The sequence below is a fragment of the Salvelinus fontinalis genome, unplaced genomic scaffold (assembly GCF_029448725.1).
Source record: "Salvelinus fontinalis isolate EN_2023a unplaced genomic scaffold, ASM2944872v1 scaffold_0089, whole genome shotgun sequence".
NCBI classification, from domain to species: Eukaryota; Metazoa; Chordata; class Actinopteri; order Salmoniformes; family Salmonidae; genus Salvelinus; species Salvelinus fontinalis.
This window is the reverse complement of record NW_026600298.1, coordinates 439,379-462,976: the sequence shown is the minus strand read 5'-3', so window position 1 is coordinate 462,976 and position 23,598 is coordinate 439,379. Positions and strand designations below refer to the sequence as shown.

General features: G+C 47.4%; 1 protein-coding gene across 3 annotated transcripts in view; it reads left to right on the top strand.

The window, feature by feature from the left end:
• Nucleotides 1-6,314: 6,314 nt before the first annotated feature.
• mtmr9 (myotubularin related protein 9) overlaps nucleotides 6,315-23,598 on the top strand; it is a 77,522-nt gene continuing 60,238 nt past the window's right edge. The window contains exons 1-6 of one of the 3 annotated variants that reach the window (XM_055911752.1): nucleotides 6,315-6,454; nucleotides 7,851-8,035; nucleotides 8,185-8,293; nucleotides 9,672-9,797; nucleotides 13,121-13,294; nucleotides 20,608-20,825. In XM_055911752.1, coding sequence (XP_055767727.1) covers nucleotides 7,854-8,035; nucleotides 8,185-8,293; nucleotides 9,672-9,797; nucleotides 13,121-13,294; nucleotides 20,608-20,825 — 809 coding nt within the window. In that variant the 5' untranslated portion in view covers nucleotides 6,315-6,454; nucleotides 7,851-7,853. Of the gene's footprint in view, nucleotides 6,455-7,741; nucleotides 7,759-7,828; nucleotides 8,036-8,184; nucleotides 8,294-9,671; nucleotides 9,798-13,120; nucleotides 13,295-20,607; nucleotides 20,826-23,598 lie in introns of those variants that run through there. The other 2 variants (XM_055911751.1, XM_055911753.1) reach the window with 2 other exon arrangements.

The window sequence follows — 23,598 nt, the reverse complement described above, 5'->3', positions numbered from 1 at the left end:
GAACAGGTAATGGAGGACATCAGGTGGGTCTGGGTGTTGGGTAGAACCCCTAGGTCCTGGAGAACATCAGGTGGGTCCAGGTCTGGGTGTTGGGTAGAACCCCTAGGTCCTGGAGAACAGGTAATGGAGGACATCAGGTGGGTCTGGGTGTTGGGCAGAACCCCTAGGTCCTGGAGAACAGGTAATGGAGAACATCAGGTGGGTCTGGGTGTTGGGTAGAATCCCTAGGTCCTGGAGAACAGGTAATGGAGGACATCAGGTGGGTCTGGGTGTTGGGTAGAACCCCTAGGTCCTGGAGAACAGGTAATGGAGGACATCAGGTGGGTCTGGGTGTTGGGTAGAACCCCTAGGTCCTGGAGAACATCAGGTGGGTCCAGGTCTGGGTGTTGGGTAGAACCCCTAGGTCCTGGAGAACAGGTAATGGAGGACATCAGGTGGGTCTGGGTGTTGGGCAGAACCCCTAGGTCCTGGAGAACAGGTAATGGAGAACATCAGGTGGGTCTGGGTGTTGGGTAGAAACCCCTAGGTCCTGGAGAACAGGTAATGGAGGACATCAGGTGGGTCTGGGTGTTTGGCAGAACCCCTAGGTCCTGGAGAACATCAGGTGGGTCTGGGTGTTGGGTAGAAACCCCTAGGTCCTGGAGAACAGGTAATGGAGGACATCAGGTGGGTCTGGGTGTTGGGTAGAACCCCTAGGTCCTGGAGAACAGGTAATGGAGGACATCAGGTGGGTCTGGGTCTGGGTGTTGGGCAGAACCCCTAGGTCCTGGAGAACAGGTAATGGAGGACATCAGGTGGGTCTGGGTGTTGGGCAGAACCCCTAGGTCCTGGAGAACAGGTAATGGAGGACATCAGGTGGGTCTGGGTCTGGGTGTTGGGCAGAACCCCTAGGTCCTGGAAGAACAGGTAATGGAAGACATCAGGTGGGTCTGGGTTGTTGGGTAGAAACCCCTAGGTCCTGGAGAACAGGAGTTAAAGGTGAACAGGGTAGGAGACAGAGACGTAAACAAGCAAACACACACGTTACACTGTACTGTGAGAAAATGTGATGGATTAGTGCAGTGTTTGTCACGTTCGTCGTTAAAGGATGACCAAGGTGCAGCGTGGTTAGCGTACATTTTCGTTTATTTGAATAAATGTCGCCAACAAAACGACCGTGAAGCTAACAAGGGCTATAGTACCCCAAACAAAGACAACTACCCACACTGAAAGGAGAGAAAAATGGATACCTAAGTATGATTCCCAATCAGAGACAACGATCGACAGCTGTCCCTGATTGAGAACCACACCCGGCCAAAACATAGAAATAAAGAAACATAGAAAACAAAGCATAGAATACCCACCCCAAATCACACCCTGACCAAACCAAAATAGAATCATAAAAAGACTCTCTAAGGTCAGGGCGTGACAGTGTTATAAATGGGACATAGTTACTTTTCAACAGTTTCGGAAGCTATAGCCTCACCTCAAGCTGGTTCCCCTCAGACTGATCCAAACTCACTGGTTCTGGTGGATGGGATACCTCCTGGGTCAGTCAATGGTCCTAAAGATCATTTGGAGAGGTATATTTTTATAAGCTCAGCATAATAACCATTTCTTGTTTTCTCAAATGTCAACCAAAGCTTCACTTACTTTGTCTATCGGGCTTCACCCAAGTGTTGGGCGTCAGAGCTTTCGGTGGTCAACCGTTCCAACCGCTACAACTGGAGGTTGTTCTCCCACCATTCCTTGTACCAATCGAGAGGCTTTCCCGTGGCAGTCTTGAGGTTCTGGTTGAATCGTTCATCCAAACCTGGAGGAGGGGGTAGGAAAGGGATATTTATTGACAATGGAAGATATTGAAATATGTCTGATTTTGTACCATAGAAAAACAATTTTAAAAAACGAATTGTCCATTTTTTTTTTTTTAAACGAACCGTTGGTGACAGAATATAACCTATAATATCCTTATCTTGTTCCAAAGTTCATGACCTCGGTCACTCAAAATGACCTCAGGAGAAACGTGGGTATTGAAGATGTCTATTATTGCCTTGCCAGTCTTGTCCTTGATGGGTATCATACAAAATAAAAAAATACATGTTTGGTTCCAACCACCTTTCTTAATGGGTTACACAATGGGATTTAGAGTTAAGCACATTCTCTTCCTTTACTGACCTCAATGGGTATAGCCTCCAGCCACTTGATAAAGTAATCGGTCGCCATCGAGACACCAGCTGTTGCCATTCCTGGATGTAGTGAAGAGTCCGATGAGTTCCGCCACTAACATTTGAAGTGAGATTAGAATATGACTCCATCTGTGTCATACAGTATACAGATTTTATTATTTGTAAGGATACTGACACACACACATTCAATAATGTTGAACTCTGCTGTGGTCAAATAAAGCAACTTATCAGGGCAAAATATGAATTGTGACAATTTTACCGAAAACAACCGATGGGCTTCAACTCCAGCACCAGTCTTCATCTTCTCAAACGTCTGGCAGGCTAGACAGGTACTGACCTACAAGCACAAACATGGGAGGGGACCTAGAGACGGGGTAAATGACCGTCTCCTCCACGCTGCAGCCTTGCCGAAGCACATGGGGTGTCAAGTACAGGGAAAAAGGTTCGACTAGACATCTGACAAAAACAAAATATGGCAAAACGCATGCGCATCTGGTGTAAATATGGCATTAGGATACTTTATTCAGTGAGAAAAGTCGTTTCAGCCACTTATTGAGCATTGAAGGACAGCTGGTGTGTGCACAGTTTGGATGCTGGAATTTATTTTTAACGGACGTGTGAAGGTAGCCTACTTTAAAAAAAAGTTGGTTTGACAATCAGATGAAAAACATCATTGTGTTCATGGCACATTAAAAGGTAATACCTTTTTTACAGTTAAATTACGTCTTTACTGTCAAACCCATTAAAACCAGCAGGGGGAGGGCATGGGCCTCTGCCTGAGGCCTCCAAATCACCGAAGTCTCCGTCTCTAGCTTAAATAGACAGATTTGCATTGGGATTTGTTATTCTTCGAATTAGATTTTTAAATTAAGTAATAATATATAATAAATGTTAAAACAATTTTTTAAATGCAACATGTAAAGTGTTTGTCCCATATTTCATGAGCTGAAAATAAAAAGATCCCTGAAAAGTTCCATATGCACCAAAAAGCATATTTCTCTCACATTTTGTTTAAATCCTTGTTAGTGAGCATTTCTCCATTACAAAGATAATCCATCCACCTGACAGGTGTGGCATATCAAGAAGTTGAATAAACAGCGTGATCATTACACAGGTGCACTTTGTGCTGGGGACAATAAAAGGCCACTCTAAAATGTGCAGTTTTGTCACACAACACAATGCCACAGATGTCTCAAGTTTTCAGGGAACGTGCAATTGGCATTCTGACTGCAGAAATGTCCGATTAAATGTTAATTTCCCATAAGTCGGCTCCAACGTCCTTTTAGAGAATCTGGCAGTACACCCAACCAGCCTCTTAACCGTAGACCACATGAAGCCACGCCTGCAAAAGACCTCAACATCCGTCTTCTTCACTTCCGGGATCGTCTGAGACCAGCCACCCAGACAGCTGATGAAACTGAGGAGTATTTTTGTCTGTAATAAAGCACTTTTGTGGGGAAAAACTAATTCTGATTGACTGGGCCTGGCTCCCAAGTGGGTGGGCCTATGCCCTCCCAGTCCCACCCATGGCTGCGCCCCTTGCCAGTCATGTGAAATCCATAGATTAGAAACTAATGAATTAATTTCAATTTACTGATTTCCTTACGAACTGTAACTCAGTAAAATCGTTGAAATTGTTGCATGTTGTGTTTATATTTTTGTTCAGTGCTGCGCCGACCACCATGGCGAAGTCTCACTGGCACCACCTGCTGGCTTCTCAAACTTCAGTTTCAGGGGATGAAAGCGCCTCCGCTGACTTTTATTCAATTAGTTAGATTAGATACACACAGTACCAGGCAAATGTTTGGACACACATACTCATTCAAAGGTTTTTATTTATTTATTTACTATTTTATACATTGTAGAATAATAGCGATGTCACGCCCTGTCCTTAGTTATCTTTGTTTTCTTTATTATTTTAGTTAGGTCAGGGTGTGACATGGGGGAGGTTTGTGTGTTTTTGTCTCGTCAGGGTGTTTGTATTGTCTAGGGCACAGGTGTCAAACTCATTCCACGGAGGGCCGAGTGTCTGCGGGTTTTCGCTCCACCCTTGTACTTGATTGATGAATTAACATCACTAATTAGTTAGGAACTCCCCACACCTGGTTGTCTAGGGCTTTATTGAAAGGAAAGACCAAAAACCTGCAGACACAAGGCCCTCCGTGGAATGAGTTTGACACCCCTGGTCTAGGGGATGTTTGTAGAGTTCATGGGGTTGTGTTCAGTGTAGGTGTTTATGTAAGTCTATGGTTGCCTAGATTGGTTCTCAATTAGAGACAGCTGTCTATCGTTGTCTCTGATTGGGAGCCATATTTAGGCAGCCATAGTCATTAGGTAGGTTGTGGGTGATTGTCTATGTGGAAGTTGCCAGTGTCTGCACTTATTGTTTGTATAGCGTCACGTTTGTTGGTTTGATTAGTTTGTATAGTTTTCATTAAAGAAGAATGTATTGTTATCACGCTGCGCCTTGGTCTTCCTCACTTAAATGTTACGTGACAAGTGAAGACATCAGAACTATCAAATAACACATATGGAATCATGTAGTAACCAAAAAAGTGTTAAACAAATCAAGATATATTATATATTTGAGATTCTTCAAAGTAGTCACCATTTGCCTTGACAGCTTTGCAAACTCTTGGCATTCTCTCAACCAGCTTCACGAGGTAGTCACCTGGAATGCATTTCAATTAACAGGTGTGCCTTGTTAAAAGTTATTACGTGCCATTTTTTCCTCCTTTATGCGTTTGAGCCAATCAGTTGTGTTTTGACAAGGTAGGGGTGGTATACAGAAGATATCCAAATTTTGTAAAAGACCAAGTCCATATTAAGGCAAGAACAGCTCAACTACGCAAAGAGAAAAGACAGTCCATCATCCCTTTAAGACGTGAAGGTCAGTCAATCCGGAAAATAACTTTGAAAGTTTCTTCAATTGCAGTTGCAAAAACCATCAATCGCGATGATGAAACTGTCTTTCATGAGGACCGCCACAGGATGTCATGTCCCAGAGTTACCTCTGCTGCAGATGATACTGTAATGACCCTGGGTTTATAAGCGAGGATATCGACTCTGCCGCTCGAGCATCCTGTTGGGACGCAGTCGATAGCGCACTGGACTTCGGGCTAGAAGGTTGAGGTTTCGAGGCCTGTTTCATTACAATATCAGAGTTAACTGCACCTAAGATTGCAGCCCAAATAAATGCTTCACAGAGTCCAAGTAACAGACACATCTCAACATCAACTGTTCAGAGGAAACTGTGTAAGTCAGGCCTCCATGGTTGAATTTCTACAACAACAAAAAACCTACTAAAGGAAACCAATTAGAAGAAGAGACATGCTTGGGCCAGGAAACACGAGCATTGGACATTAGACCAGTGTAAATCTGTCCTTTGGTCTGATGAGTCTAAATTTGAGATTTTTGGTTCCAATCACCATGTCTTTGTGAGACGCAGAATTGGTGAATGGATGATCTCCGCATGTGTGGTTTCCACCGTGAAGCATGGAGGAGGAGGTGTGGGGGTTCTTTGCTGGTGACACTGTCTGTGATTTATGTAGAATTCAAGGCACACTTAACCAGCATGGCTACCACAGCATTCTGCAGCGATACGCCATCCCATCTGGTTTGCACTTAGTGGGACTATAATTTGTTTTTCAACAGGACAATGACCCCAAACACACCTCCAGGCTGTGTAAGGGCTATTTGACCGAGAAGGAGAGTGATGGAGTGCTGCATCAGATGACCTGGCCACCACAATCACCCGACCTCATCCCAATTGAGATGGTTTGGGATGAGTTGGACCACAGAGTGAAGGAGAAGCAGCCAACAAGTGCTCAGCATATGTGGGAACTCTTTTAAGACTGTTGGAAAAGCATTCCCCATGAAGCTGGTTGAGAGAATACCAAGAGTGTGCAAAGCTGTCATCAAGGCAAAGGGTGGCTACTTTGAAGAATCTAAAATATATTTTGATACACTTTTTTTGGTTACTACATATTTGTTATTTGATATTTTTGATTTCTTCACTATTATTCTACAATGTAGAAAATAGTAAAAATAACGAAAAACCCTTGAATGAGTAGGTTTGTCCAAACTGTCGACTGGTACTGTATATGTAGCATCTATAGTGTCGTTGTGAAATAGTTTTCCATTGATTGGCAATTTCTACAGATATCGGACACAAATTGTTCGGGAACCTTAATGTCAGATGTCCTCTTGTTCCAGTCGGCATGTTTTTGTATTCGCACTTCATTCTCGCTCAACCAGTACATTTTGTCAAACATCAGTAGAGGCGCCAGGTAGGATGCTAGTGTTTACACCAGTTACATTTAAAGTCTAAATTGGTATTGTGGGACGTGATGGTTAACCAATGTATCGGACAAAGATGTCATCAGCTTGGCTACACTTTCTGCTGCAGTGTCTACGCAGCTAGCTAGTTAACGTTAGATAGGAAGTTAGCTCGCTAGCTATATCCGTCATTTGTTGATAAAACTCAACTATGGTCCACCGCACGATACTTTATTATTATCTGTAAAGCCGTCTGTCGGGAACCAAAATACATGCTTGTATGAGTTTAAATGATCTAACATCAGTCTACTAGCTAGAAAACGTCGTTAGTTAGCTAGATGCCTAGCTGGTAGCTAACGTTAGGGGAGCTAGCTAAGAGATGTGGCTTATGCGGCGTTCTAAACAACTGGGTACTCGGAAATCAATTCAATTATTGGCTTTATTGGCATATGTTAAATATACAGAAGTGAAATAAACAAAAATTAACAGTAAATATTGCACTCACAGAAGTTCCAAAATAAAATACATTACAGATGTCATTATGCATATCTCTGACTTCAGTGCATTCAAACAAACTGGGAATTCGGGAAAAACATATCTCCAACTGTTCCTAGTCGATTTGAACAGTCAACCATCTAGGGAACTCGGGCCTCTTTCTTTTACTCCGACCCGAAGATCACTGATGTCTTGATTTAAAGGGTATTTAACCTCGTATTTTTCCGAGTTCGCAGTTGTTTTGAACGCGGCATTAGCGCTGTAACTCCTACCTCAGAGTTGGTTACCTATCTTAGTTTATGGTGCTTTCAATACAACTAATGCCGCGTTCAATACAACTGTTTACTCGGAAATCGCCGACTTCCCGAACGTTCAATCTACCTGGGAACTCGCGGGGGAAAAATCGATTATAATGGTCATCCAACTCGGGAACCCGGGTCTCTTTATAAAGCTCCGACCTGAAGGTCACTGACGTCATGAATTGTTTTTAACTCGGGAAAAAAAAGGTCAAATCATGACGTCAGTGATGATTTGACAGACACGTAACTATTTTGCTCAGTCGGAGCTGTCCCCCCCCCCCCCCAGAGTTCCCAGTTGTCTTGAACAAACTGCAGTCGGAGAGTTCCCAGTTGTCTTGAAAGCACAATTTGATTGCCAGTAAATTTGCACCAGGAGCATGTAGCTAGCTAGGTAGCCAAAGCTAGTATTGCAAGCACCTGATGTCTATCAAACATTAAATTATAATTTCTTGTGAAAAAGAAACTGCACCCGAATGGTTGAAAAAAATCAATAAAAAAACAGGCTGCTCTACTCCGGGGAAGTGAGTGGACTATCCTGGTTAATTAACAAATACAAAAGGCTAGCTAACTCACACTATCGCCTCATGGTAGGCTGTCTGTGTCTCTGTGTTAGGAAATGGAGTTTGCTGAGCTGATTAAGACCCCCAGAGTGGATGGGGTGGTGTTGAGGAGGCCCTTCCTGCCCACGGTGGAGGGAACTCTCTGTCTGACAGGACATCACCTCATACTGAGCTCCAGACAGGACAACACAGAGGAACTCTGGCTGCTGCATGCTAACATCGATGCCATAGAGAAGAGGTGGGTGGTCGGTAGCTCTGGTCCAGGCACAGCGTTAAGCTGTTGCATGCTAAGGGTGAGGGGTTGGGATCAGGGTAAGGAGAGGCCAGGGTGAGGGGTTATGGTCAGGCTTAGGGTCAGTGTTAACCTTCTCCTCCCCCTGTCTGCAGGTTTGTGGGGTCTCTGGGCACCATCATAGTCAAGTGTAAAGACCTCAGGGTGATTCAGCTGGATATCCCTGGCATGGAGGAGTGCCTCAACATCGCCAGCTCTATCGAGGTGAGGAGGGACTTTAGTCTCCATGTTTCATATTGGAACAGCAATGGAATGAATAGGAACAATGCAGGATGACCAGTAAACTAGCCTCTGGTATTAATCCCAACCTGGAGATAAACTCTGGTATTAATCCCAACCTGGAGATAAACTGGTATTAATCCCAACCTGGAGATAAACTCTGGTATTAATCCCAACCTGGAGATAAACTCTGGTATTAATCCCAACCTGGAGATAAACTCTGGTATTAATCCCAACCTGGAGATAAACTGGTATTAATCCCAACCTGGAGATAAACTGGTATTAATCCCAACCTGGAGATAAACTGGTATTAATCCCAACCTGGAGATAAACTGGTATTAATCCCAACCTGGAGATAAACTGGTATTAATCCCAACCTGGAGATAAACTGGTATTAATCCCAACCTGGAGATAAACTGGTATTAATCCCAACCTGGAGATAAACTCTGGTATTAATCCCAACCTGGAGATAAACTCTGGTATTAATCCCAACCTGGAGATAAACTCTGGTATTAATCCCAACCAGGAGATAAACTCTGGTATTAATCCCAACCTGGAGATAAACTCTGGTATTAATCCCAACCTGGAGATAAACTCTGGTATTAATCCCAACCTGGAGATAAACTCTGGTATTAATCCCAACCTGGAGATAAACTCTGGTATTAATCCCAACCTGGAGATAAACTCTGGTATCAATCCCAACCTGGAGATAAACTCTGGTATCAATCCCAACCTGGAGATAAACTCTGGTATTAATCCCAACCTGGAGATAAACTCTGGTATCAATCCCAACCTGGAGATAAACTCTGGTATTAATCCCAACCTGGAGATAAACTCTGGTATTAATCCCAACCTGGAGATAGACCTCTAGAGGAGTTTCTCTGTGGCTCTTATCTCATTCCCAGACACTTCCGCCTAAATGCGTGAAGAGTCTTGTGGACCAACGGGTCAAACTTGGCATTCGTTAGCCGACACAGACAGCCGAAAGAACCCCCCCCCCCCCCCCCCCCCCGGCGCCAAATAAATTGTCTTAATCTATCCACCAATCCTCTCCGACAACACCTTCCCCCTAACTCTCCCCTGTACACTAGCAAAGCACAGAGCCACACGTCAGTCATGTGATTCGCTAAAATTAAATGATGACAAATACTTTAGTCAGTAGGGCCCATAGAATTCTATGGTCACTCCCACTAAGGTCAACTCTGAGTGGTTGATATCCCAGGCTTGTATGTGTTGTGTGCAATAACCTGGGGGAGTGAGGTTACCAGCTATGGTTCTCAGGCTGTGGTCACATTCTCTATGAAGTGTGCACTCGTTCACTATAGAGTGCACAATGAACATAAGATCTCCTCTCTTCCTCTAGGTTCTGTCCACTCTGGACTCCGTCTCGTTGATGTACCCGTTCTTCTACCGACCCATGTTTCAGGTCCTCGAGGATGGATGGAAGTCTTTCCTACCAGAGGATGCTTTCAAAGACCTAGAGTCCATGGTATGTAGGGCTGCTCTGCTCACTCTGGAACCTGCTTAGATAATACGCTGAGTGGACAAAACATTAAGAACACCTTCCTAATATTGAGTTGCATCCCCCCTTTTTTGACCCTCAGAACAGCCTCAGTTATCTAGGTCATGGACTCTACAAGGTGTCGAAAGCGTTCCACAGGGATGCTGGCCCATGTTGATTCCCACGGATGTCAAGTTTGCTGGATGTCCTTTGGGTGGTGGACCATTCTTGATACACACAGGAAACTGTTGAGTGTGGAGAAACCCAGCAGTGTTACAGTTTGACACAAACCGGTACGCCTGGTTACTACCACCGTACCCCCATTCAAAGGCACTTAAATATTTTTTCTTGCCCATTCACCCTCTGAATGGCAGACATACACAATCCATGTCCCAAGACTTATAAATCCTTCTTCAACCTGTCTCCTCCCCTTCATCTACACTGATTTGAAGTGGATTTAACAAGTGACATCAATAAGGGATCATATCTTTCACCTGGATTCACCTGGTCAGTCTATATCATGGAAAGAGCATGTCTTCCTAATGTTATGTGCACCCAGTGTATATTGAGGTAATTACCTCTGTTTCTAATTACCTCTGGTGTTGTATGGCTGTTTCTAATTACCTCTGCGTGTTGTATGGCTGTTTCTAATTACCTCTGGTGTTGTATGGCTGTTTCTAATTACCTCTGGTGTTGTATGGCTGTTTCTAATTACCTCTGGTGTTGTATGGCTGTTTCTAATTACCTCTGGTGTTGTATGGCTGTTTCTAATTACCTCTGGTGTTGTATGGCTGTTTCTAATTACCTCTGGTGTTGTATGGCTGTTTCTAATTACCTCTGTGTGTTGTATGGCTGTTTCTAATTACCTCTGGTGTTGTATGGCTGTTTCTAATTACCTCTGCGTGTTGTATGGCTGTTTCTAATTACCTCTGCGTGTTGTATGGCTGTTTCTAATTACCTCTGGTGTTGTATGGCTGTTTCTAATTACCTCTGGTGTTGTATGGCTGTTTCTAATTACCTCTGGTGTTGTATGGCTGTTTCTAATTACCTCTGCGTGTTGTATGGCTGTTTCTAATTACCTCTGGTGTTGTATGGCTGTTTCTAATTACCTCTGTGTGTTGTATGGCTGTTTCTAATTACCTCTGTGTGTTGTATGGCTGTTTCTAATTACCTCTGTGTGTTGTATGGCTGTTTCTAATTACCTCTGTGTGTTGTATGGCTGTTTCTAATTACCTCTGGTGTTGTATGGCTGTTTCTAATTACCTCTGGTGTTGTATGGCTGTTTCTAATTACCTCTGGTGTTGTATGGCTGTTTCTAATTACCTCTGGTGTTGTATGGCTGTTTTTAATTACCTCTGGTGTTGTATGGCTGTTTCTAATTACCTCTGGTGTTGTATGGCTGTTTCTAATTACCTCTGGTGTTGTATGGCTGTTTCTAATTACCTCTGGTGTTGTATGGCTGTTTCTAATTACCTCTGTGTGTTGTATGGCTGTTTCTAATTACCTCTGGTGTTGTATGGCTGTTTCTAATTACCTCTGGTGTTGTATGGCTGTTTCTAATTACCTCTGGTGTTGTATGGCTGTTTCTAATTACCTCTGGTGTTGTATGGCTGTTTCTAATTACCTCTGGTGTTGTATGGCTGTTTCTAATTACCTCTGGTGTTGTATGGCTGTTTCTAATTACCTCTGGTGTTGTATGGCTGTTTCTAATTACCTCTGGTGTTGTATGGCTGTTTCTAATTACCTCTGGTGTTGTATGGCTGTTTCTAATTACCTCTGTGTGTTGTATGGCTGTTTCTAATTACCTCTGCGTGTTGTATGGCTGTTTCTAATTACCTCTGGTGTTGTATGGCTGTTTCTAATTACCTCTGGTGTTGTATGGCTGTTTCTAATTACCGCTGCGTGTTGTATGGCTGTTTCTAATTACCTCTGGTGTTGTATGGCTGTTTCTAATTACCTCTGGTGTTGTATGGCTGTTTCTAATTACCTCTGGTGTTGTATGGCTGTTTCTAATTACCTCTGGTGTTGTATGGCTGTTTCTAATTACCTCTGCGAGTTGTATGGCTGTTTCTAATTACCTCTGGTGTTGTATGGCTGTTTCTAATTACCTCTGGTGTTGTATGGCTGTTTCTAATTACCTCTGTGTGTTGTATGGCTGTTTCTAATTACCTCTGCGAGTTGTATGGCTGTTTCTTTTAGATCTGAATGTTTCCAGGTTTATTTGTCAAATGAGGAAAACAGCTCTTTCGTTATGTTAATTTTCAATAATGTTCTGTCAACTCAAATCAAAATGTTTTTTAAAGCCCTTTTTACATCAGCAGATGTCACAAAGTGGTATATAAAAACCCAGCTTTCCTTAACTATTATAATGATCAAAACCCTCCCTCCCTCGCTACCTTCCCCCCCTCGCTACCTTCCCCCCCTCGCTACCTTCCCTCCCTCGCTACCCCCCCTTCCTCGCTACCCCCCCTTCCTCGCTACCCCCCCTTCCTCGCTACCCTCCCCCCCTCGCTCGCTACCCTCCCTCCCTCTCTCGCTACCCTCCCTCTCTCGCTACCCCCCCTTCCTCGCTACCCTCCCCCCCTCGCTCGCTACCCTCCCTCCCTCTCTCGCTACCCCCCCCCCTCGCTACCCTCCCCCCCTCCCTCGCAACCCTCCCTCCCTCCCTCGCAACCCTCCCTCCCTCGCTGACCCCCCTCCCTCGCTGACCCCCCTCCCTCGCTACCCCCCCTTCCTCGCTACCCCCCTTCCTCGCTGACCCCCCTCCCTCGCTGACCCCCCTCCCTCGCTACCCCCCCCTTCCTCGCTACCCCCCCTTCCTCGCTACCCCCCCTCTCCCTCCCTCCATCCCCCTCCATCCATCGCCACCTCTCTCTATTCCCGCCTTCCCTCCTCCCCCTCATCCCTCCTCTCCCTCTAATCCCCCCTCACCCTCCTCCCCCTCCATCCCTCCCTCTCCCTCCCTCCTTCCTCTCCATCCATCCCCACCTCCCTCTATTCCCGCCTTCCCCCCTCTCCCTCCCTCCATCCATCCATCCATTCCCTCCCCACCTCCCCCCTCTCCCTCCCTCATCTCCTTCCCTCCATCCATCGATCCCCTCCATCCGTCCCTCCTCTCCATCCATCCCCTCCTCCATCCTCTCCTCCCTCCATCTCCTCCCTCCATCCTTCCTCTCCATCCATCCCCACCTCCCTCCATCCCTCCTCTCATCCATCCCCTCCTCCATCCTCTCCTCCCTCCATCCTTCCTCTCCATCCCTCCTCTCCATCCATCCCCTCCTCCCTCCTCTCCATCCATCCATCTCTCCCAGACTGAAGAGTGGCGTCTGAGTGATGTGAATAAGGACTACAGTGTGTGTTCCTCCTACCCTCCTCTGGTGGCCGTACCTAAAGATGTGGACGACGACACCCTAAGGAAAGCTGCCGCCTTCCGCCACGGGGGGCGCTTCCCCGTACTCAGCTACTATCACAAGAAGAACGGCATGGTGAGAGGAGTGCACGGCACCATGGGAAATGTAGTTTATATTCAATGTATTGCACCATGGAGAACTGTTCTCGCCTACCATGTTCATAATTTACGTGGCAGAATGACTTGAGGTCCTTTTCAAGGTATTAATCCCCAACTGAATTGGTCTATTTGAGTCTGATCTTAAAGGGAAACTCCACCCAAAAACTATATTTTGGTATTTGTTTTAAAATATTCAAAATATTTTGCATGTCAGCAAATAAGATTTCAACATGTGTGTGTATGTATATATCTTATTTGCTGACATGCAAAATATTTTGCAACGATGGACTAATGAAACAAATACCAAAATGTAGTTTATAAAATATATATATATATATATATATACACACACACACACACACACACACACACACACACACACACACACACACACACACACACACACATGTTGAAATCTTATTTGCTGACATGCAAAATATTTTGCAACAATGGGACTAATGAAACAAGGGTGAGGTGATGGAGAGGTGATGGTGAGGGAGAGGTGATGGGGAGGGAGAGGGGATGGGAGGGAGAGGGGATGGGAGGGAGAGGTGATGGGGAGGGAGAGGGGATGGGAGGGAGAGGTGATGGGGAGGGAGAGGTGATGGGAGGGAGAGGGGATGGGGAGGGAGAGGGGATGGGAGGGAGAGGTGATGGGAGGGAGAGGTGATGGGAGGGAGAGGGGATGGGGAGGGAGAGGGGATGGGAGGGAGAGGGGATGGGAGGGAGAGGGGATGGGAGGGAGAGGTGATGGGGAGGGAGAGAGAGGTGATGGGAGGGAGGGAGAGGTGATGGGAGGGAGGGAGAGGTGATGGGAGGGAGGGAGAGGTGATGGGGAGGGAGGGAGAGGTGATGGGGAGGGAGGGAGAGGTGATGGGGAGGGAGGGAGAGGTGATGGGAGGGAGAGGTGATGGTCAGGGAGAGGTGGTGGGGAGGGAGAGGTGGTGGTGATATATATATATATATATATATACAGTGGGGAGAACAAGTATTTGATACACTGCCGATGTTGCAGGTTTTCCTATTTACAAAGCATGTAGAGGTCTGTAATTTTTATCATAGGTACACTTCAACTGTGAGAGACGGAATCTAAAACAAAAATCCAGAAAATCACATTGTATGATTTTTAAGTAATTCATTTGCATTTTATTGCATGACATAAGTATTTGATACATCAGAAAAGCAGAACTTAACATTTGGTACAGAAACCTTTGTTTGCAATTACAGAGATCATACATTTCCTGTAGTTCTTGACCAGGTTTACACACACTGCAGCAGGGATTTTGGCCCACTCCTCCATACAGACCTTCTCCAGATCCTTCAAGTTTCGGGGCTGTCGCTGGGCAATGCGGACTTTCAGCTCCCTCCAAAGATTTTCTATTGGGTTTAGGTCTGGAGACTGGCTAGGCCACTCCAGGACCTTGAGATGCTTCTTACGGAGCCACTCCTTAGTTGCCCTGGCTGTGTGTTTCGGGTCGTTGTCATGCTGGCCACGACCCATCTTCAATGCTCTTACTGAGGGAAGGTTGTTGGCCAAGATCTCGCGATACATGGCCTCATCCATCCTCCCCTCAATACGGTGCAGTCGTCCTGTCCACTTTGCAGAAAAGCATCCCCAAAGAATGATGTTTCCACCTCCATACTTCACGGTTGGGATGGTGTTCTTGGGGTTGTACTCATCCTTCTTCTTCCTCCAAACACGGCAAGTGGAGTTTAGACCAAAAAGCTCTATTTTTGTCTCATCAGAACACATGACCTTCTCCCATTCCTCCTCTGGATCATCCAGATGGTCATTGGCAAACTTCAGACGGGCCTGGACATGCGCTGGCTTGAGCTGGGGGACCTTGCGTGCGCTGCAGGATTTTAATCCATGACGGCGTAGTGTGTTACTAATGGTTTTCTTTGAGACTGTGGTCCCAGCTCTCTTCAGGTAATTGACCAGGTCCTGCCGTGTAGTTCTGGGCTGATCCCTCACCTTCCTCATGATCATTGATGCCCCACGAGGTGAGATCTTGCATGGAGCCCCAGACCGAGGGTGATTGACCGTCATCTTGAACTTCTTCCATTTTCTAATAATTGCGCCAACAGTTGCTGCCTTCTCACCAAGCTGCTTGCCTATTGTCCTGTAGCCCATCCCAGCCTTGTGCAGGTCTACAATTTTATCCCTGATGTCCTTACACAGCTCTCTGGTCTTGGCCATTGTGGAGAGGTCGGAGTCTGTTTGATTGAGTGTGTAGACAGGTGTCTTTTATACAGGTAACGAGTTCAAACAGGTGCGGTTAATACAGGTAATGAGTGGAGAACAGGAGGGCTTCTTAAAGAAAAACTAACAGGTCTGTGAGAGACGGAATTCTTACTGGTTGGCAGGTGATCAAATACTTATGTCATGCAATAAAACCTCTTCGTGCTTTGTAAGTAGGAAAACCTGCAAAATCGGCAGTGTATCAAATACTTGTTCTCCCCACTGTATATATATGTTAGGTTGTTATTTCAGTAAATGACTCACGACCACTAGAGAAGCTTACAAGGTTAATTCTTCCCAAAGGGTCATTACAGCTGTAATTCAGACTGCAAAACATTTCTCACCATTATAGTTATATACATCCCACTTTAGGACACTCCTCCTTCTCTCTCCAATCCTTCATCTTATAGTTCAACAGAAAGAAGGTAACCAGATACTAAACCCTGATTACTCCCTTCAGGGGAACTGACCTCACCTCCTGACCTCAACCCCCTCCTTCCTCTAGTCCACAGATGTCCGTCTGTCTCCCCTATCTCAACCCCCTCCTTCCTCTAGTCCACAGATGTCCGTCTGTCTCCCCTATCTCAACCCCCTCCCTCCTCTAGTCCACAGATGTCCGTCTGTCTCCCCTATCTCAACCCCTCCTTCCTCTAGTCCACAGTTGTCTGTCTGTGTCCCCTATCTCAACCCCTCCTTCCTCTAGTCCACAGATGTCCGTCTGTCTCCCCTATCTCAACCCCTCCTTCCTCTAGTCCACAGATGTCCGTCTGTCTCCCCTATCTCAACCCCCTCCTTCCTCTAGTCCACAGTTGTCCGTCTGTGTCCCCTATCTCGACCCCCTCCTTCCTCTAGTCCACAGATGTCTGTCTGTGTCCCCTATCTCAACCCCTCCTTCCTCTAGTCCACAGATGTCCGTCTGTCTCCCCTATCTCAACCCCCTCCTTCCTCTAGTCCACAGATGTCCGTCTGTCTCCCCTATCTCAACCCCTCCTTCCTCTAGTCCACAGATGTCCGTCTGTCTCCCCTATCTCAACCCCCTCCTTCCTCTAGTCCACAGATGTCCGTCTGTCTCCCCTATCTCAACCCCCTCCTTCCTCTAGTCCACAGATGTCCGTCTGTCTCCCCTATCTCAACCCCTTCTTCCTCTAGTCCACAGATGTCCGTCTGTCTCCCCTATCTCAACCCCTCCTTCCTCTAGTCCACAGATGTCCGTCTGTCTCCCCTATCTCAACCCCCTCCTTCCTCTAGTCCACAGATGTCCGTCTGTCTCCCCTATCTCAACCCCTCCTTCCTCTAGTCCACAGATGTCCGTCTGTCTCCCCTATCTCAACCCCCTCCTTCCTCTAGTCCACAGATGTCCGTCTGTCTCCCCTATCTCAACCCCTCCTTCCTCTAGTCCACAGATGTCCGTCTGTCTCCCCTATCTCAACCCCCTCCTTCCTCTAGTCCACAGATGTCCGTCTGTCTCCCCTATCTCAACCCCTCCTTCCTCTAGTCCACAGATGTCCGTCTGTCTCCCCTATCTCAACCCCCTCCTTCCTCTAGTCCACAGATGTCCGTCTGTCTCCCCTATCTCAACCCCTCCTTCCTCTAGTCCACAGATGTCCGTCTGTCTCCCCTATCTCAACCCCTCCTTCCTCTAGTCCACAGATGTCCGTCTGTCTCCCCTATCTCAACCCCCTCCTTCCTCTAGTCCACAGATGTCCGTCTGTCTCCCCTATCTCAACCCCTCCTTCCTCTAGTCCACAGATGTCCGTCTGTCTCCCCTATCTCAACCCCCTCCTTCCTCTAGTCCACAGATGTCCGTCTGTCTCCCCTATCTCAACCCCTCCTTCCTCTAGTCCACAGATGTCCGTCTGTCTCCCCTATCTCAACCCCTCCTTCCTCTAGTCCACAGATGTCCGTCTGTCTCCCCTATCTCAACCCCCTCCTTCCTCTAGTCCACAGATGTCCGTCTGTCTCCCCTATCTCAACCCCTCCTTCCTCTAGTCCACAGATGTCCGTCTGTCTCCCCTATCTCAACCCCCTCCTTCCTCTAGTCCACAGATGTCCGTCTGTCTCCCCTATCTCAACCCCTCCTTCCTCTAGTCCACAGATGTCCGTCTGTCTCCCCTATCTCAACCCCCTCCTTCCTCTAGTCCACAGATGTCCGTCTGTCTCCCCTATCTCAACCCCTCCTTCCTCTAGTCCACAGATGTCCGTCTGTCTCCCCTATCTCAACCCCTCCTTCCTCTAGTCCACAGATGTCCGTCTGTCTCCCCTATCTCAACCCCTTCTTCCTCTAGTCCACAGATGTCCGTCTGTCTCCCCTATCTCAACCCCCTCCTTCCTCTAGTCCACAGATGTCCGTCTGTCTCCCCTATCTCAACCCCTCCTTCCTCTAGTCCACAGATGTCCGTCTGTCTCCCCTATCTCAACCCCCTCCTTCCTCTAGTCCACAGATGTCCGTCTGTCTCCCCTATCTCAACCCCTCCTTCCTCTAGTCCACAGATGTCCGTCTGTCTCCCCTATCTCAACCCCCTCCTTCCTCTAGTCCACAGATGTCCGTCTGTCTCCCCTATCTCAACCCCTCCTTCCTCTAGTCCACAGATGTCCGTCTGTCTCCCCTATCTCAACCCCCTCCTTCCTCTAGTCCACAGATGTCCGTCTGTCTCCCCTATCTCAACCCCTCCTTCCTCTAGTCCACAGATGTCCGTCTGTCTCCCCTATCTCAACCCCCTCCTTCCTCTAGTCCACAGATGTCCGTCTGTCTCCCCTATCTCAACCCCTCCTTCCTCTAGTCCACAGATGTCCGTCTGTCTCCCCTATCTCAACCCCTCCTTCCTCTAGTCCACAGATGTCCGTCTGTCTCCCCTATCTCAACCCCCTCCTTCCTCTAGTCCACAGATGTCTGTCTGTGTCCCCTATCTCAACCCCTCCTTCCTCTAGTCCACAGATGTCCGTCTGTCTCCCCTATCTCAACCCCCTCCTTCCTCTAGTCCACAGATGTCCGTCTGTCGCCCCTATCTCAACCCGTTGCTCTACTCCCTTCCACCCAACACATTCTAAAGCTATCCGTCTTCCCACAGAGAACCGTTAACTTCTGACACACAACACCGTCTCTTCCACTCTTCCTATTCAAGGCTTCTTCCTTATCATTTATTTAATATCTCAATGTTCAAAGTTTAACCGATTCCAACTATATATATACACTGCTCAAAAAAATAAAGGGAACACTTAAACAACACAATGTAACTCCAAGTCAATCACACTTCTGTGAAATCAAACTGTCCACTTAGGAAGCAACACTGATTGACAATACATTTCACATGCTGTTGTGCAAATGGAATAGACAAAAGGTGGAAATTATAGGCAATTAGCAAGACCCCCCCCATAACAGGAGTGATTCTGCAGGTGGTGACCACAGACCACTTCTCAGTTCCTATGCTTCCTGGCTCATGTTTTGGTCACTTTTGAATGCTGGCGGTGCTCTCACTCTAGTGGTAGCATAAGACGGAGTCTACAACCCACACAAGTGGCTCAAGTAGTGCAGTTCATCCAGGATGGCACATCAATGCGAACTGTGGCAAAAAGGTTTGCTGTGTCTGTCAGCGTAGTGTCCAGAGCATGCAGGCGCTACCAGGAGACAGGCCAGTACATCAGGAGACGTGGAGGAGGCCGTAGGAGGGCAACAACCCAGCAGCAGGACCGCTACCTCCGCCTTAGTGCAAGGAGGTGCACTGCCAGAGCCCTGCAAAATGACCTCCAGCAGGCCACAAGGGGTCTGACGATCTCATCTCGGTACCTAATGGCAGTCAGGCTACCTCTGGCGAGCACATGGAGGGCTGTGCGGCCCCACAAAGAAATGCCACCCCACACCATGACTGACCCATCGCCAAACCGGTCATGCTGGAGGATGTTGCAGGCAGCAGAACGTTCTCCACGGCGTCTCCAGACTCTGTCACGTCTGTCACATGTGCTCATGTGCTCAGTGTGAACCTGCTTTCATCTCTGAAGAGCACAGGGCGCCAGTGACGAATTTGCCAATCTTGGTGTTCTCTGGCAAATGCCAAAAGTCCTGCACGGTGTTGGGCTGTAAGCACAACCCCCACCTGTGGACGTCGGGCCCTCATACCACCCTCATGGAGTCTGTTTCTGACCGTTTGAGCAGACACATGCACATTTGTGGCCTGCTGGAGGTCATTTTGCAGGGCTCTGGCAGTGCACCTCCTTGCACAAAGGCGGAGGTAGCGGTCCTGCTGCTGGGTTGTTGCCCTCCTACGGCCTCCTCCACGTCTCCTGATGTACTGGCCTGTCTCCTGTTAGCGCCTGCATGCTCCGGACACTACGCTGACAGACACAGCAAACCTTTTTGCCACAGTTCGCATTGATGTGCCATCCTGGATGAACTGCACTACCTGAGCCACTTGTGTGGGTTGTAGACTCCGTCTCATGCTACCACTAGAGTGAGAGCACCACCGCCAGCATTCAAAAGTGACCAAAACATCAGCCAGGAAGCATAGGAACTGAGAAGTGGTCTGTGGTCACCACCTGCAGAATCACTCCTTTATTGGGGGTCTTGCTAATGGCCTATAATTTCCACCTTTTGTCTATTCCATTTGCACAACAGCATGTGAAATGTATTGTCAATCAGTGTTGCTTCCTAAGTGGACAGTTTGATTTCACAGAAGTGTGATTGACTTGGAGTTACATTGTGTTGTTTAAGTGTTCCCTTTATTTTTTTGAGCAGTGTATATATATATATATATATATGTGTAAACTTTCAAAACACCAGCCAGTATGATGGTTTTTGGCTGGCGTTTTCCTTCAAGACAGTAAAGGTAGTAAAAGTCTAATCTTTCTGTATGGACAGTGGCACGTGTGACATAAATACATTTACATTTTAGTCACTTAGCAGGCATTTTTATTCAGTGACTTGGTCAGATAGAACTGTAGTGTGAAATATAACAACCTAATTTAACCAATCAAAATGCTCAATTTCTGTCTTCCTCTGTGGTGTCTACTTCTTGACCCCTAACCTCTAATCCCTGACCGCTCTCTGTCCTCAGGTGATGATGCGTTCAGGCCAGCCGCTGACCGGCACAAACGGGCGTCGCTGTAAGGAAGACGAGAAGTTGATCAACGCCACGTTGCGGGCGGGGAAACGCGGCTACATCATCGACACGCGTACCGTCAGCGTAGCACAGCAGGCCAAGGCACGGGGAGGAGGGTTCGAATCAGAGGCAAACTACCCACAGTGGAGGAGGATTCACAAGGCAATAGAGAGGTGATGGGGAGGGAGAGGTGATGGGGAGGGAGAGGGGATGGGAGGGAGAGGGGATGGGAGGGAGAGGGGATGGGGAGGGAGAGGGGATGGGAGGGAGAGGTGAATGTCAGGGAGAGGGGATGGGAGGGTGAGGTGATGGGAGGGTGAGGTGATGGGAGGGTGAGGTGATGGTCAGGGAGAGGTGATGGGAGGGAGAGGTGATGGGAGGGAGAGGTGATGGGAGGGAGAGGGGATGGGAGGGAGAGGGGATGGGAGGGAGAGGGGATGGGGAGGGAGAGGGGATGGGAGGGAGAGGTGAATGTCAGGGAGAGGGGATGGGAGGGTGAGGTGATGGGAGGGTGAGGTGATGGGAGGGTGAGGTGATGGTCAGGGAGAGGTGATGGGAGGGAGAGGTGATGGGAGGGAGAGGTGATGGGAGGGAGAGGGGATGGGAGGGAGAGGGGATGGGAGTGAGAGGGGATGGTCAGGGAGAGGGGTTGGGAGGGAGAGGGGATGGGAGGGAGAGGGGATGGGAGGGAGAGGGGATGGGAGGGAGAGGGGATGGGAGGGAGAGGTGATGGTCAGGGAGAGGTGATGGGAGGGAGAGGTGATGGGAGGGAGAGGGGATGGGGAGGGAGAGGTGATGGGAGGGAGAGGGGATGGGAGGGAGGGAGAGGTGATGGGAGGGAGAGGGGATGGGAGGGAGAGGTGATGGGAGGGAGAGGTGATGGGAGGGAGAGGTGATGGGAGGGAGAGGTGATGGGAGGGAGAGGTGATGGGAGGGAGAGGGGATGGGAGGGAGGGAGAGGTGATGGGAGGGAGAGGGGATGGGAGGGAGAGGGGATGGGAGGGAGGGAGAGGTGATGGGAGGGAGAGGGGATGGGGAGGGAGAGGGGATGGGGAGGGAGAGGTGATGGGAGGGAGAGGTGATGGGAGGGAGAGGGGATGGGGAGGGAGAGGTGATGGGAGGGAGAGGGGATGGGAGGGAGGGAGAGGGGATGGGAGGGAGAGGGGAGGGAGAGGGGATGGGAGGGAGAGGTGATGGTCAGTGAGAGGTGATGGGAGGTGATGGGAGGGAGAGGGGATGGGGAGGGAGAGGGGATGGGGAGGGAGAGGGGATGGGAGGGAGAGGTGATGTGAGGGAGAGGTGATGTGAGGGAGAGGTGATGAGAGATGATGGGAGGGAGAGGTGATGGGAGGGAGAGGTGATGGGAGGGAGAGGTGATGGGAGGGAGAGGGGATGGGGAGGGAGAGATGATGGGAGGGTGATAGTTATCAAATCGAATCAAATTTTGCACATGATTAGCAGATGTTAATGGTCACATGCACATGGTTAGCAGATGTTATTGGTCACATGGTTAGCAGATGTTATTGGTCACATACACATGGTTAGCAGATGTTACTGGTCACATACACATGGTTAGCAGATGTTATTGGTCACATACACATGGTTAGCAGATGTTATTGGTCACATACACATGGTTAGCAGCTGTTAATGGTCACATGGTTAGCAGATGTTATTGGTCACATACACATGGTTAGCAGATGTTAATGGTCACATGCACATGGTTAGCAGATGCTATTGGTCACATGGTTAGCAGATGTTATTGGTCACATGCACATGGTTAGCAGATGTTATTGGTCACATGGTTAGCAGATGTTAATGGTCACATACACATGGTTAGCAGATGTTATTGGTCACATACACATGGTTAGCAGATGTTAATGGTCACATGCACATGGTTAGCAGATGTTAATGGTCACATACACACGGTTAGCAGATGTTATTGGTCACATACACATGGTTAGCAGATGTTATTGGTCACATGGTTAGCAGATGTTATTGGTCACATGGTTAGCAGATGTTATTGGTCACATGGTTAGCAGATGTTATTGGTCACATACACATGGTTAGCAGATGTTAATGGTCACATGGTTAGCAGATGTTATTGGTCACATACACATGGTTAGCAGATGTTATTGGTCACATGCACATGGTTAGCAGATGTTATTGGTCACATGGTTAGCAGATGTTATTGGGCACATACACATGGTTAGCAGATGTTAATGGTCACATGGTTAGCAGATGTTATTGGTCACATGGTTAGCAGATGTTATTGGTCACATACACATGGTTAGCAGATGTTATTGGTCACAAACACATGGTTAGCAGATGTTATTGGTCACATGCACATGGTTAGCAGATGTTATTGGTCACATACACATGGTTAGCAGATGTTATTGGTCACATACACATGGTTAGCAGATGTTATTGGTCACATGGTTAGCAGATGTTATTGGTCACATGCACATGGTTAGCAGATGTTATTGGTCACATGGTTAGCAGATGTTAATGGTCACATACACATGGTTAGCAGATGTTATTGGTCACATACACATGGTTAGCAGATGTTAATGGTCACATGCACATGGTTAGCAGATGTTAATGGTCACATACACACGGTTAGCAGATGTTATTGGTCACATACACATGGTTAGCAGATGTTATTGGTCACATGGTTAGCAGATGTTATTGGTCACATGGTTAGCAGATGTTATTGGTCACATGGTTAGCAGATGTTATTGGTCACATACACATGGTTAGCAGATGTTAATGGTCACATGGTTAGCAGATGTTATTGGTCACATACACATGGTTAGCAGATGTTATTGGTCACATGCACATGGTTAGCAGATGTTATTGGTCACATGGTTAGCAGATGTTATTGGGCACATACACATGGTTAGCAGATGTTAATGGTCACATGGTTAGCAGATGTTATTGGTCACATGG